At 40.9% G+C, this 13,206-nt stretch overlaps 1 protein-coding gene across 1 annotated transcript in view; it reads left to right on the top strand.

Moving 5' to 3' along the window:
• Nucleotides 1–13,206, top strand: part of ADGRF5 (adhesion G protein-coupled receptor F5) — a 90,451-nt gene that overhangs the window by 26,638 nt on the left and 50,607 nt on the right. Inside the window, 1 exon segment of the mRNA XM_081296033.1 lies at nt 11,721–11,840. Coding sequence (XP_081152159.1) covers nt 11,745–11,840 — 96 coding nt within the window. The 5' untranslated portion in view covers nt 11,721–11,744.

Below are 13,206 nucleotides of genomic sequence, written 5' to 3'. Positions count from 1 at the left end.
TTGTTTGTCCTAAGATTTCTCCACTTGGCCCTGCTGGTTTTAGAGATTCTATCGTACACTATCTTGTTAAAGCTGTCTGCCTGTCTTTTCTCTGGACCAGTGGCTAATCTGATTAATAATTTCAATGAAGAGTGTTAGCCCCACTGAGGTCTTGTGGTCTAATCCTGCACTCACCGAGTATGACCCTTACTGAGTAATGGCAATAATATAGTAATATCACACACTGGACCACATGGTACTTGGAGGCATTTCATAGCAGTCAAAAGTTATCATGGGGTCACACCTACTCTGCTTGGTAAGGCTGATCAATTTCCTGTAAAAATAAATTCAATCTCTTGTATCTATATGCAACTTTTTAGTTCTTAAAATAGTTGTATACCTCTCCTTTCACTATGCCACAAGTAAAGCATGCATTTTTATTCCTACTTTATGGAATACAAAAATTAGAGGTGCAGAGCTTAATTTAATTTACCCAGGTTCACACAACGAATCTTTGTGGGCACTGAGATGAAAATACACTCAGATCACTGGCTTTTCACCCCTACTCTTGGTTGGTAATATGAGCATAAAAGTTACATGGAATAGAGAATCAAGTGGATTGGCTGGATTCTGTATGTTTTGTAGCAACAGGGTAGATGTTTTGCTGGGAATCTTGAAGGTACATCAAACTATTTCCCGCTTTAGATATTTGTAGACTTGAATACCTGCTGTCCGTTAGTATCATCCCAGGAACTTCATAAAAAGAAAGCAATGTCCAGACATTTTCCCCAGAGAAACTGAGCCAGAATCTCTGGGGGAAGAGGCCTTGGCATGTTGTTTTTTGGTTTTGTTTTTTAATCCCCAGATTGATTCCATTATGCAGCTGGGGTTGAGTCCTGGCTATAAGAGATGAAGTGCTTAAATTGAGAAGCAGGAGCGTTACCTGTTCACAATTCTGGAAAGTGTATTAGAATTCTGGCCACAGTTGTTTATCTGAGGAACAGACACAACTGTGTGTGAGAATGAAGAGGAGATTCCTGGTTCCACACAGTTTGAATTGACTTCATTACGGATACAGTGGCTCCCTGTTACTTGCGGATTTTACAGAATCCAGTGAAATGTACCAGGCAAACAGAATGTGCTCTTCTCATGCCAGATGACTATGGGGCTCATACATTTTACTCAAGGTCACTTTGTGTTGTGTCCCAATACCTAGAAGAAGGAAATAAGAAATACTAATCATTCTTTGCAGGATCTGCCACTTTCTGGATTGAATTAAATGTGAATAACCAATAAATCAGGGCTGTTTTTTAAAATCATAAAATATGTTCCTTTTCCTCTCTTGACATTTCTTGATGCAGTTCAAATTAGTAATGCTGGTCAGCATAATGTTTGTTTCTGTTATAGACAGCACCAGGGGTGGGGCTCTTATGTATGGATCTCGTTTTTCCTAGTGCCTGTGAGTTTCTGCACAGAGTGGGTACTCCTAGAAGGATTGTTAAGTATATGCATTGGCTACCGGTACACCATGAATTGATGAGTTATTTACCAGCTCAGCACTTCAAATCACATCGTATGACTCTGCTCATGATGGTTAAAAAAAACTGGAATCTTGCCTATTTCCTAAAAGAGAATCACAGAAGTGAAACCTTTAAAATCACAGCCTAGTGAAACTATGTGTGGTAGAGAGACTTGCAAATGTTGTGGGATTTCAAATGCGGAAAATCCTTTCCTATAATTAGCTTAAATGCCTTGTGGGAGGCAAGGTGCTGGCACTGAAAATTCTAATGATAGGTGATATAGATGAGTGCTTACTACGTGGTACATACCATGCTAAGCTCTTTGTAATGATTTTTTATTAATTTAGTGGTTCTAATAATCCTGTGCCTCAGATATTATTATCATCCCTATCTTAGAAATAAGGGAACACACTAAGGTTAAGTCAATTGCCTGAGGTAAATGCTGTGGGAAGCAGTGCAGTCCGAATTCCATCTCAGGCAGTCTGACCTCAGAGTCTATATGCTTAACTTGTGTGCCATGCTACAAAGACCACAGCAGTGCAGCCCAATAAGTAGCTAAGAAGAGAAATACAGTGTAGTTCAGAGAATTATCTATCTCTGGAGAAGACAACAGATGGCATGCTATAAAAGTTAAACATTCACATGTTGTCAGCAAACTCAGCTACTTGCTGTGTGACCTGGGCTGTATTACTTACTTTACCTAAGCCTCAATTTCCTTATCTGAAAAATGGGGGTAATGATAGTTCTCACTCATTAGGATTGAGTCTAGGACCTGCAAAGTGTTTTGTCTAATGTCTGGCATAAAATTATTTTTGCTGTTGTTACAAAGTGGAAAAGCAAGATTTGAAATGATGGGTGAAGCTAAGAAAGAAAGAATAAAGCATTTCACTTGCTGAGGACAGCGTGGGAAAAAGCTGAGAGGTAGCAATCCTCCAACAATAGTTATTGTTAGTATTTAAAATATATATTGCAAAAGAGGGTGCAATAAAAAAACTTGCTAGCGGGTTAGTCTGTTCTCTATCCAGGGGTTAATGATAGAGAAATGAAGCAGAGCTGGCTTTACATTAGATTGTGGTGCTCAGGCTTTTCAGGAAATAGTCTGAACATCCTCAAGGTATTTGAGAATGTTTAAAGTACTTGAATAGGATATATTGGCCACCGAGGGAAAATAGTGTTCTAGGCAGATTTGCCAGCTGCTGTTGTGCTGGACTATGTGTCAGGGGGAAAAGAAGAGAGGGGTCCATTCAGGAAATCTCTGCTGCCATCCATCCAGGTGTGAGGGGATAACATCCAAGCCAAATAGGCTGCTCCTATTTGGAGCAGAGAAGAAAGAGAGCTCTGAGAGTGCCCACAACTGTGCCTTGACAACTCGGTAACTGGTTGAATGGGGGCTCCTACTCCTGCCCTTGCTTATTGTGTCCAAGAAGCCCCACGGAGCTGAGAGCTGGGAACCTGGAGAATGAAGCTGGTGGTTGGCAAGTCTCTGGAGAGATGGGTCAGGAGACAGTGGTAGAGAGAAGACAAGTTCAGCTTTAGATGAGTCCAATTTAGACCCACAGGAAAGTAGCACAGTGGAAGATTGATGTCTAATATTTAGCAAAGAGGCCAGGGTGGAAATAGAGTTTGGGGAATGCTCACATAAATTGATAATTAAAAATATGAAAGTAGGCAAGCTCCCTAAGAGAAAGGCAATCAAGACAAAAAAGCCAGGACCAAGGAGAGATATTTAGCAGAGTTCACAGTGTGGTGGTTGTAGGGTCAGGTGGATGGAGTGGTGGAAAGAGGAGGAGATGAGCAGAAACTGGAGCAATAGGAGAAATAGGAAAGGAAGAGGGAGTGGCAGAGAGGAGGAGGCCAAGGATGGTAGCAGAACCCAGCAGGAACCAGGGGGACAGGGGTGGCAGACAGGGAACTAGGGAAGTAGCTTACTGAACTTGCTTTGTAAAGTTCTTTTCATAATGAGGACCGAAGTCAGACTGATCAAATTAAATCTTGGAAAGGTAGGGGTATTGTATTTTTCAGGGGAAAAAAAAAGTCACACTTTTTTTTTCCATGTTGAGTAGCTCATGCCTTATCATTAAAGTCTAACAAAATCCTTAAAGGGAGAAATGAAAATTTAAGATAAGTAAAGCCAGAGCCAAAGATAGCAATGCTAGGTCTCAAGGAGATGCTGTGGCCAAGGGATATATAGCAAGGAGCCACAGAAGGCTAAGATGGCCCTTCCAGTGATTAAAATGTTGAAATATTTTAAACTATGTGAATAAATTCTGGCTTAAGGTCCCAGGGTGCCTCAAGTGTACCCCTCTCCCCACCTCTGTCTCAGCCACCCAGCCCCGTCCCACTTGGGTCCTCCCTAGGTCTCTCCACTGGTCAGCAATAGAATTGCTAACATCTGGCCCAGCAGCAGACCCCAGATCTCTGCTCCTGCATGGTGGCCAGAAACTCTTCTGATTGCTTTTTATTGTTGTGGTTGTTAAAATTCCCACCTAGACAACAGTAGAACCACAGCATGGTAAAGCTTGAACCCACTCCCAGGCCCTCTGATTGTCAATCCATCCCTGCAGCCAAGTACAGAGCTGCCCTCCATGTGCACCATGTGCAATTGGAATGCACGCCTGGTATTGTTTTGCCTGGCATCGGGAAACCCCTCCACGTGATAAATTAAGGCAACACGATAGACTAGATAGGAGCAGAGTTGAACTTAGTGTTTTCCTAACGATAGCAATCTTTTGCTTAAAGGTTAAAATCCCCTAGTGACTTACAACAAGGAAAGAAGGATAAAAGGTTATCAACACTGCCCACATGTGCAGTGTGTTTTGGAAAACTTGATCCCATTGTGTACAAACAAATGTTCCTCTGTAATCTGATAGTGCTGAGCCGCTCTGACACAATGCTGCCTCAGAACCTTATTTCAAGGCAAAGGAAAATTAAATAGGAAAAAAAAAACCCACTTCAATACAGTTCTTTAATTGGTATTGTGTTTCATTTTTGTGTTAAATAAATATTTAGCTTGTAGTTCTGCATGTGCAAAGAATGAATCATCTAATTAGATAAGGTCTGCAAAGATAAGCCTTATCATTTCTACAGTTGGAAATACAGATCTGGTGAAGGCACTTGAGGATTTTTAATCCATATTTGTACAATTCAGGAGGGAGGTTATTGATGGCACCCTATCCTTGTTGCAGCAGCCTCATGGAAATGAACAAAAAGTAATAACCTCGAACAAGTTTGCAATGACTGTTTGGGTGTGGAATGTCCCTTCTATCTCATGTGTTGAGGACTTGTTCCCCAATGCAGCAACGTTTAGAGGTGGGACCTTTAGGAAATGATTGAATCGTGAGAGCTCTAACCTCATTATTGAATTAATACACTTGATGGATTAATAATCTGAATGGACTACTGGAGGTGGTGGAAATTAGGCAGGTGGGACATTGTTGGTGGAAGTGGATCCTGAGGAGTGTGTTTCTGGGGACTATATCTTGCCCCTAGACACTTCCTCTCACTCTCTGTTTCTCTGCTTTCGGCTGTCAGGAGCTGAACAGCTTTCTTGTGTTGTGCCCTTTTACCATGATATTTCTGCCTTGGAGCCAGCCAACCATGGCCTGAAACCTCTGAAACCAGGAGTCAAAATAAATCTTTCCTTCCCAAGTTGTTCTTGTCAGATATTTTGTCACAGTCACAAAAATCTGATAAACACACCATCCTCCAGAAATTTGGTATTAAAATCCATTACCCACCACCAGCAACTCTGTTTTGAATTATTCTCCAACAGTAGAATGGTATAGGTGCATATCTATTCTTATTTTCTTAACCTGGTCTCTATTTTGATAAGTACATATTTAAATAAAGAGCTTCCCGTGCAGTTTGTACACTAGAACATGGGGGTAGAGAGAGGTAAGGAGCTAGGTCTTTGGTTTCTTTTGAAGGGTAAATAGCATGTCTAGTTAGCCAGCAGTAGGCCAACAGGTGGTACAAAGCACGCTTCCCTTGATATTATCCTAGCATGCATTACAATTAGTTCCTTTCTTTATATATATATATGTTATAGGTGAACACAATGTCTTTATTTTTTACTTTATGTGGTGCTGAGGATTGAACCCAGTGCCTCATGCATGCTAGGTGAGCGCTGTAACTCTGAACCACAACCCTAGCCCTTAGTTCCTTTCTCAAAGGAAAAGCTATGATATAACATAACCTCTGTGTGTGAGATGAAAGCTAAGCAGCTTACACATGGGAAGAACCTCTGCTCTCTCTGCCACTTGAAACCAAAGTTTTTTGATTCTCATGGGCTCACCATCTCCAAGTCCCCACTTCATAGACTTTACAACTCTTCCCAATATGATTCCCACACCAAACCCCAATGAGATTTCCCCCTTGATAAGAACATGTCATATCTCCAAACCCAATAAGCAATCTCAATCCCTCCTTCATGGACCCCTTAGCATCATTGGAGACAGTTGAGCACGCCTTCCTTCTTGACACTCAACCCACCCAGCTTCATGACTCTACTCACCTCCTTTACCCCCTGCCTCTCTAATTTCATTCCCAAATATCTTGGTGTTATCATCTTCTTTAACTGGACAACAGTTGTTGGAATTATGTGGAACTGGGTCCTAGGCCACCTTCTCTCTCGACTGTCTTCCTAATCAATCTGACCAAGCTTGTGGTTGCAATTCCCACACTCTGGCCTCCACTCCCCTCACTCCAAACTGGTCTTCTATTTCCTTTCCGTGTTCCAGCCACCCCGAACTCCTTGCAGTGCCTTGAAAGTGCCATGCTTTCCCCCACACCTCAGGGCCTTTACCTGTGATCTGTTTTCCACCTGGAAGCCTCTTTCTCCCCTCCTGCCAACCTCCCTTTTGTTTTCAGCTAACTCCAATTCATGCTTCATGTTCATCTCAATTAAATGCTTCCTCTAGCACACCTTTCACACTTCTAAGACCAGCTCACATCCCTCTGTTGTAGGTTACTTATTTATTGATTTGCAGTGCTGAGAATCAAACCTAGGGTCTTGCACATGCTATGCAAGTGCTCAATCATTGAGCTACAGCCCCAGTTCTTTATAAGCATTTTTAGACAGTTCAGCTCAGTGATTAAAAGGATCATGGAGAGGACTGAGTGACATTGTCCTTGAGTTAGACTTTTTAGGTTGAACTTCTGGCTTAGGCAAATTATTTAATCACTCAGAGGCTCTGTTGATTTTCTCTCATACTATTAGTTAGACACCATATTGTAACCACTTCATTGGTGTGGTAAAGGTTAAATGAGTTAAAACAGTCGGTGCTCACATCAGTTCCTGGTGCACAATATGTTATCAAGAAATATTAGTATTTTGATTTTTCTCCTTGGAAGCACTTTCTCTTGGCAGAAAATTGAGTAATTCATTCTTTAATAATGACCATTTATTCATTAGACTCCAAGCTCCATGGACACAGGGATCATTGCCCTGTTTACTACTATTTCCCCTGCACCTAGTGGAACACCTGGCACTTAGCAGGACTTAACTAATGTTTGTTCAGTGAACAAACCTATAAATTAATAGATAAGTGAGGGAATAAACAGGTTTTCTTCATGGAAAATTTACAACAATAAACATAATAGAAGCAGGAGGGTGAAGGCCTACATTAAGTCTGTGTAGGTGTTAGGGGAAGTGGGGACACAGGTAGGAAACCTTTGTCTAGGGGGTAGCTTTTACCAAGGCATTGAAGGATGGGTAGAGTTTGTGTATACCGTGATTGTGCTGAACCGAGGGGACAAGAAGCAAAGGAGATTAGTGCCAAATAAATGTTAGGAGATTTTGTTTTGTTTTGTTTTGTTTTGCTTTTGCCACACACTAAACAATAGTTTGATGATAATTGTTTCTCTTTCTTCATGGTTAATTCTCAAGATTGGTTTTTGTTTTTTAACTTTTACAAGCACATGGGGAAAATCTTTTGCAGTATTTTAGAGTTTGAAAAAAGCAACAGAAGAAAAATGTGATGGATATTTATTGGTTTGCTGACTCTTAAAAATAAACTCCAGGTCATGGAAGGCTAGAAAGTGAGTGATTGTCTTTATTCTGAAAGCAGCAAGGAATTGACAGGGAGTGACCTGGGGAAAGAGGGTTTCCTGAAAGTCAGTGTTGCATCCATGCAGAGATGGGGCACAGAGGCAAAGGATGACATCTATTGCCAGGGTACATATGAGTGGCAGGGAAGACCAGGACTATGTAGTCACAGATGGGTTGAATATATGTAAGAGATAATCACAGTGAGACCCTGAACATAACCCAGGTGAGGTTGCGTTCAAGTGAAATAACTGTAAGGAATTTAGACTCTTAGAACAGTAATGGGACCTTCAAAGGCCAGCTCTTGTACCCCATTTTTTAAATCATTGAATTCAGTCAAATTTCTGACTTTGACAATAAGAAAACTCAGACTCAAAGAGATGAAGTGACATGCCCCACATCACACGCTTTTAGAGGCAAAGTGAAATTTGAACTCGTATTTCCAGTTCCTAGTCGGTTGTTTATATATACAGAAAAATATTCCTTTTTACTCTTGTTGATATCCAAACAAGAAGATCTCTTAGTTCAAATGGCACCTTTCTCCAGGAGATTAGGCTGTTTAATTTATAATTTTGCCACTACCACATATCTGCAGAGTGGCCTTAGTGAGCTACTCACAAAGCTCCCATTTTCATATCTGAAAAGTGGGGATAATTTAGAAGAGCTGTAAGATCATGGAGAGGGTTGAGTGACACTCCTTGCAAAGAGCTTACCACCTCACACCATGCTGGAACACAGTGCACACCCAACAATGACTGGGGTCTGTGATCATCATTGCCACCAACACTGTTCACAATTCCATCAGAGATAGTCTGCCTGATTATCGGACAATATTACGAGTTAGAATTTTCAGAATCACTGCTGATCTCTGGAGTTCAGACCACTCCGTTCCTGTCTGCCTTTGAGACACTCAGCCCTAGAGGGGGCTTAGTTTTCCCATCTGAGAAATAGAGGGGTGTGGATGTGGGCGCTAGGAGGTGGGAATGACTGAGAGGACACAGGGAGGAGGAGCCATGTGGAGCTTAGCAAGCCACTCATTTCCAGAAAGACTCCCACCATTAACATGCTGGCAACCTCTAGGCCTAGTGATCTCATGAGGGCTCTGAGTCATCAGACCCCATTGATGAGGCCACATTGAGAATGTGCTCCTTGCTTCAGATCCTGCAGGCACACAAGCCCTCTTATTTTCACCTCCTCTCGCGGTCACTTCTTCACCCCAAATAACATGGGCATGGGTCAGGGATGCCAAAAGGTTCTAGTGAGGAGTTCTCAGGCACTGGTGTGGTGTAAGGTTTGGGAGAACAGATCAGGTTCACAGCGAAGCTTCCTAAAATATAACCATGCAGAATGTCATTCCTGACCTCGAAGAGGAATGTCAACCCTCATCCTCCAAGTGCAGCTCGGCTGAGAGTCCCCATGACTTGTTCCTGGCATGTGACGTCAGCATGTGCTTTCTTTGCTCTCCCTCTTTCTAAACTTTACAGACAGGAAAACAGAGTCAGAGTAGACCAGGAAGTTGCTCAGCTCCACAGGGCCAACCTCAGGATTAGATCATATTTCCCAGCTTTTCCTAGATATAGCCAGCTTATAGAAGTCAGGGAGTTTGAGGAGTGTCCAGTATTTTAATTTAAAAAGAGAAAAGAGATTGGAAATGACACAGGATAATTTTCTTTCTCTCCCTGCCTTTCTTGGTCTCTCTCCGTCTTTGTCACCCTATACTTCAGAAATCTTTAGGAACTTCAAAAACTTTAGGAACAAATTGCCTTGAATGTGGGAAGGGATGCTTCATGTTTTTAACTGGAAGATTGTGGATTTTCTTCCCAGTAGCTGAATTGACATCTCTGTTTGCTTCCTCAGTTGAGAACACCTGTGAGCTGGAGGGTTTGTGTAAGATAATAGCTTTGTCTTCAGGCCTCTCCCCAAATGTAGCAGCAACTCTGAAAGCTGAAGTAATCTCCAACTGTATCATGTGCCACACTGGTGTCAAATATTGTGACTATTGCCCACCCCCCAACAAAAGTGGTGGCGTCATTCTCTTTCATTCAAGTGGAGAACCCCTCACCCTACTGTGTAACTGATCCAGACAACAAGCTCCTGCCCTTGGTGGGGTCCTTTCTTTATCTCTGTTTCTTTGGAATTGTGATTTTGGAGTGGGGAGAGGCAGTCAACAAATGAATCAACAGAAAAAAGAATGCTGATTTTATCAAGAACTGCCTCAGGGGATACCAAAGGAAGGGGAAAATGGAAGAGTATTGGCTATTGGCTTATACACAGAGACCAGACATGACCATTTGGGGAAAGTATAAATCTTGCTAATTCTAACAAAAAAAAAAAAAAAAAAAAAGCAGGGGGAGTGGAATGTATCACCAAAATAAAGAAACGACAGAAAGATACATTGCCAGGGCTGGGGATATAGCTCAGTTGGTAGAGTGCTTACATTGCATGCACAAGGCCCTAGGTTCAATCCCCAGCACCACAAAAAAAAAAAAAAAAAAAAAAAAAAAAAAAAAAAAAAAGAAAAGAAAAGAAAGAAAAGAAAGAAAGATACAGAGCCTGCTCTAGTCCCTTTAGTACCCGAGTGCCTCTCTGTGGGTTGGGTACTAAAGAGGTTCATTGACTATGCAGCCTCATCTCTTTGATTAAGTGTCTAGTATGTAAGCAGATAGTAACCTGAAAAGATGAAGTTATCTCCTAAAGACTATCCTATACCCACAAGAGCCTACTCTCTTTTAATAAGGAAGAGAAAATTTCTAATTGGAGAACTTAGAAACGCATTGTTCTGATTTCCCTAAAGCAGACACACCTAGTGTTAAACATCTCTTCCCATAACCAAAATTGTAAAGCATCTTCCCAAAACCACTGAGTTGCAGAATTTAAAAAAATGTATTTGATAGCCAGATCTACTAATTGGGTCAGTTTTCCAAAGCCCTTTGCTCCCCTGCTTTTCATGGGGAAAGAGGAAAAGGAGGCAGTCAGCAGCTGGTGATTAAAATACAATTCTCTGGCATATAAATCTTGGCCAACACCAGAGTATTATGTTGGCCAAGGTTTCCTGGTGCTCCCTGACCTCTCACCAAGGTCTGCCCTTCCTGATGACTGCCCTAAGGCTGCCCTTCAGTGACTACCTTCTGATGTCCACCCTCTGAATTCCACTGATCATCAGAGTGGTGATCACAGCAGCCTGCGTTTCTGGAGCTCTTCATGATTTTTAATCTCATAGAGCCTCAGAAAATTCTGTGAAAGAATTAGGGATATATTATCCCTATGTATAATTACCTCCATTTTACAGGTGAGGAAACTTGGACTCTGCTAATACAAGTAACCTACTACTTAAGGACACAGTGAATTATAGCGATGCTGTATCCTAACCCACATCCTCTGTCTCAGAGTCTACTGTTCTTTGAACAAACACGTGGGCATAAAGGCCAGTGAGAAAAGTATTCTGCCAAAAGTAGACTGTTTTTGTCTCCAGAGGTAATAGGGTTGGTATTATTCCATGCAATACTCAGATTTTTAAATGTAATAATAATTAATCTGGTTACCAAAAATGGTGCATTTTTCACCACCAGCATTATAAAGAGACAATTTAAAAAATAAGTACATCAGCTGAGATATATTGTGATATTAATATTATGTATTCTATATTTAATATGCTACCATGTAATAAACTTATATTTTTATGACTAAGTCCAGGAGTCTTCATAATAATGAGTCATAGCCTATTAATATAAATTATTAAGTCAATGTAATGGACTCCTACCAGAATTTAAAGAAAAACAGGGCAAAATAGGATGGAATAGAATGGAAAATGTCCAGGTACACCACGTGTAGCAAAATCCTTTTGTACACGTGCTCTGTGTACTGGATCACAACAGGAAAGGCGTTTCTTACTGTAGTCCCTCCCTCTTTCTTGCTTTCCTTTTCTCTCTTCGTCCTCCCATCTCTTTTCTTCTCTCCATGTATGTAGGAAATATACCTGGATACCCACTACCATCCTGTGCTCATGAGCAGGGCCCACCTTCCTTCCCTTGCCCCACTCCATCTTTCCTCACCCAAGGTTCTAAGGCAGAGACTACTCTCTCACATTCACTTGTACCTTCAGGTCAGGATTTGCTACTTCTTGCCTTGTGTAATAAATAAGTTGGTCTCTCTAAGACATCCTGTTTCCATTTTAGGCAAAACAACTTGAACGTGGAGAAATGAAATCCCAGAGGAGAACCACTTTGTGCTTCATGTTTGCTGTGATTTATTCTTCCCAAGCGACACTGAACTTAGAGTCTGCTGTCCATCCTTCCGTGAGTAAACCCATGTCGGCTATAATTTTCCTGTCACATTTCTCTGATTTCCTGGGAATGTCACAGGACAGGATAATGGTTATTCAAAGAAACTGGGAAGGGATTTTGAGAAAATGTTGTAAATGAGGTGACAACTGGATGTTAATGGATGTTTGTGTATTTACTGGGCCACATCTTGCCATATTCTGAAATCAGTGGTGGTATCAAGGGAATGTAAGTGCAGCATAAGACAGATCTCCCAGGATGGCCACCTTAACTCAGTCATAACCTCTAGGCTTCCACACGGTGACAATGACAATGACAATAAAGCAAATTTGGAGGACCAAGCACAGATTTTATGTCCTCAAAGGATTCCTCTTGAGTATCAGACTAGAACATGTTTCAAAAGACATCGATTTGCATGCATGTCATGGTCTTAGGTTGCTGTAGCTCGAGAGTCCATGGATATCATCTAAGAACTTTTCGACAGTTGCCCAGGTTGTTTGCTTTTGGAAGGTCCACAGAGTTTAGCTTAAGTCAAGGGAGTGACAAGTGCCCCTTATTCCTTATGGGAATTATTGATTATTCCTTGCTTAGATTTTTCCCTGCTCCAGAGACAGGGTATGAAACTGGTTGAGAAATCCTGGAAGATTTGTAATTCAGTTTCTTCATCTGTAAAATCATGCTGGCAGTAGTACTGACTTCCCATGATAGTTATGAGATTTGAACTAGTTTGAAGAGGCCTTAAATTCAAGCCCATTACATAATAAACGGCACAGCAGTATTTGCTATTTTTGTGCCTCACATTGGAATACTATATTTTTCTATTGATTCTTTTTGTTTCAGATATTGTAGTTCTATTTTATTCTATCACTATTGTTAGAGTTTCAGTGGTACATTTTAGCTTTGCAAAATTTGTCTCTTTGTTCTACTTGGCTATTTTTGATGCAATCCTTTGTCTTCTATTCCAATTGTCAATCTTTCTTCTCTATTTTGCCTGTTTGCCTGGTTTTTGTCCTTTATTTTTTGTTTAGCCTTTAGTGTATTATTCTGCTTTAATGGTTCTCTTATAAAACAAAATATGTTTGAGATTTTTCTCATTGTTCTTTTATATTGAATTTGAGCAAGTTAGACTTTGATTAGGGGAATACAATCCTTTCACATTTGATATCATATTTTATATGCTTGATCAAGATTTTGTTCCATGATTTAATGTTTTCTTTTCTTCTTTCTGTTTTAGGGTCTTTTATTGTTCAACCTAGTTTTCTTGGTCTTTTTTTGCTTTTGCTTTTTTTTAACTTGTGACTTTGAGGGTATACATGGGGTGTCTTCTCTTAGCCTCCAGTATTCATGGTATAATCTGTGAAATGTCATGTGGCAGCTTGCT

Source organism: Spermophilus citellus (genome assembly GCF_964194105.1).
Source record: "Spermophilus citellus genome assembly, chromosome: 5".
Lineage (NCBI taxonomy): Eukaryota > Metazoa > Chordata > Mammalia > Rodentia > Sciuridae > Spermophilus > Spermophilus citellus.
Note: the sequence above shows the minus strand (reverse complement) of the source record. Positions and strands in the feature narration are given on the sequence as shown.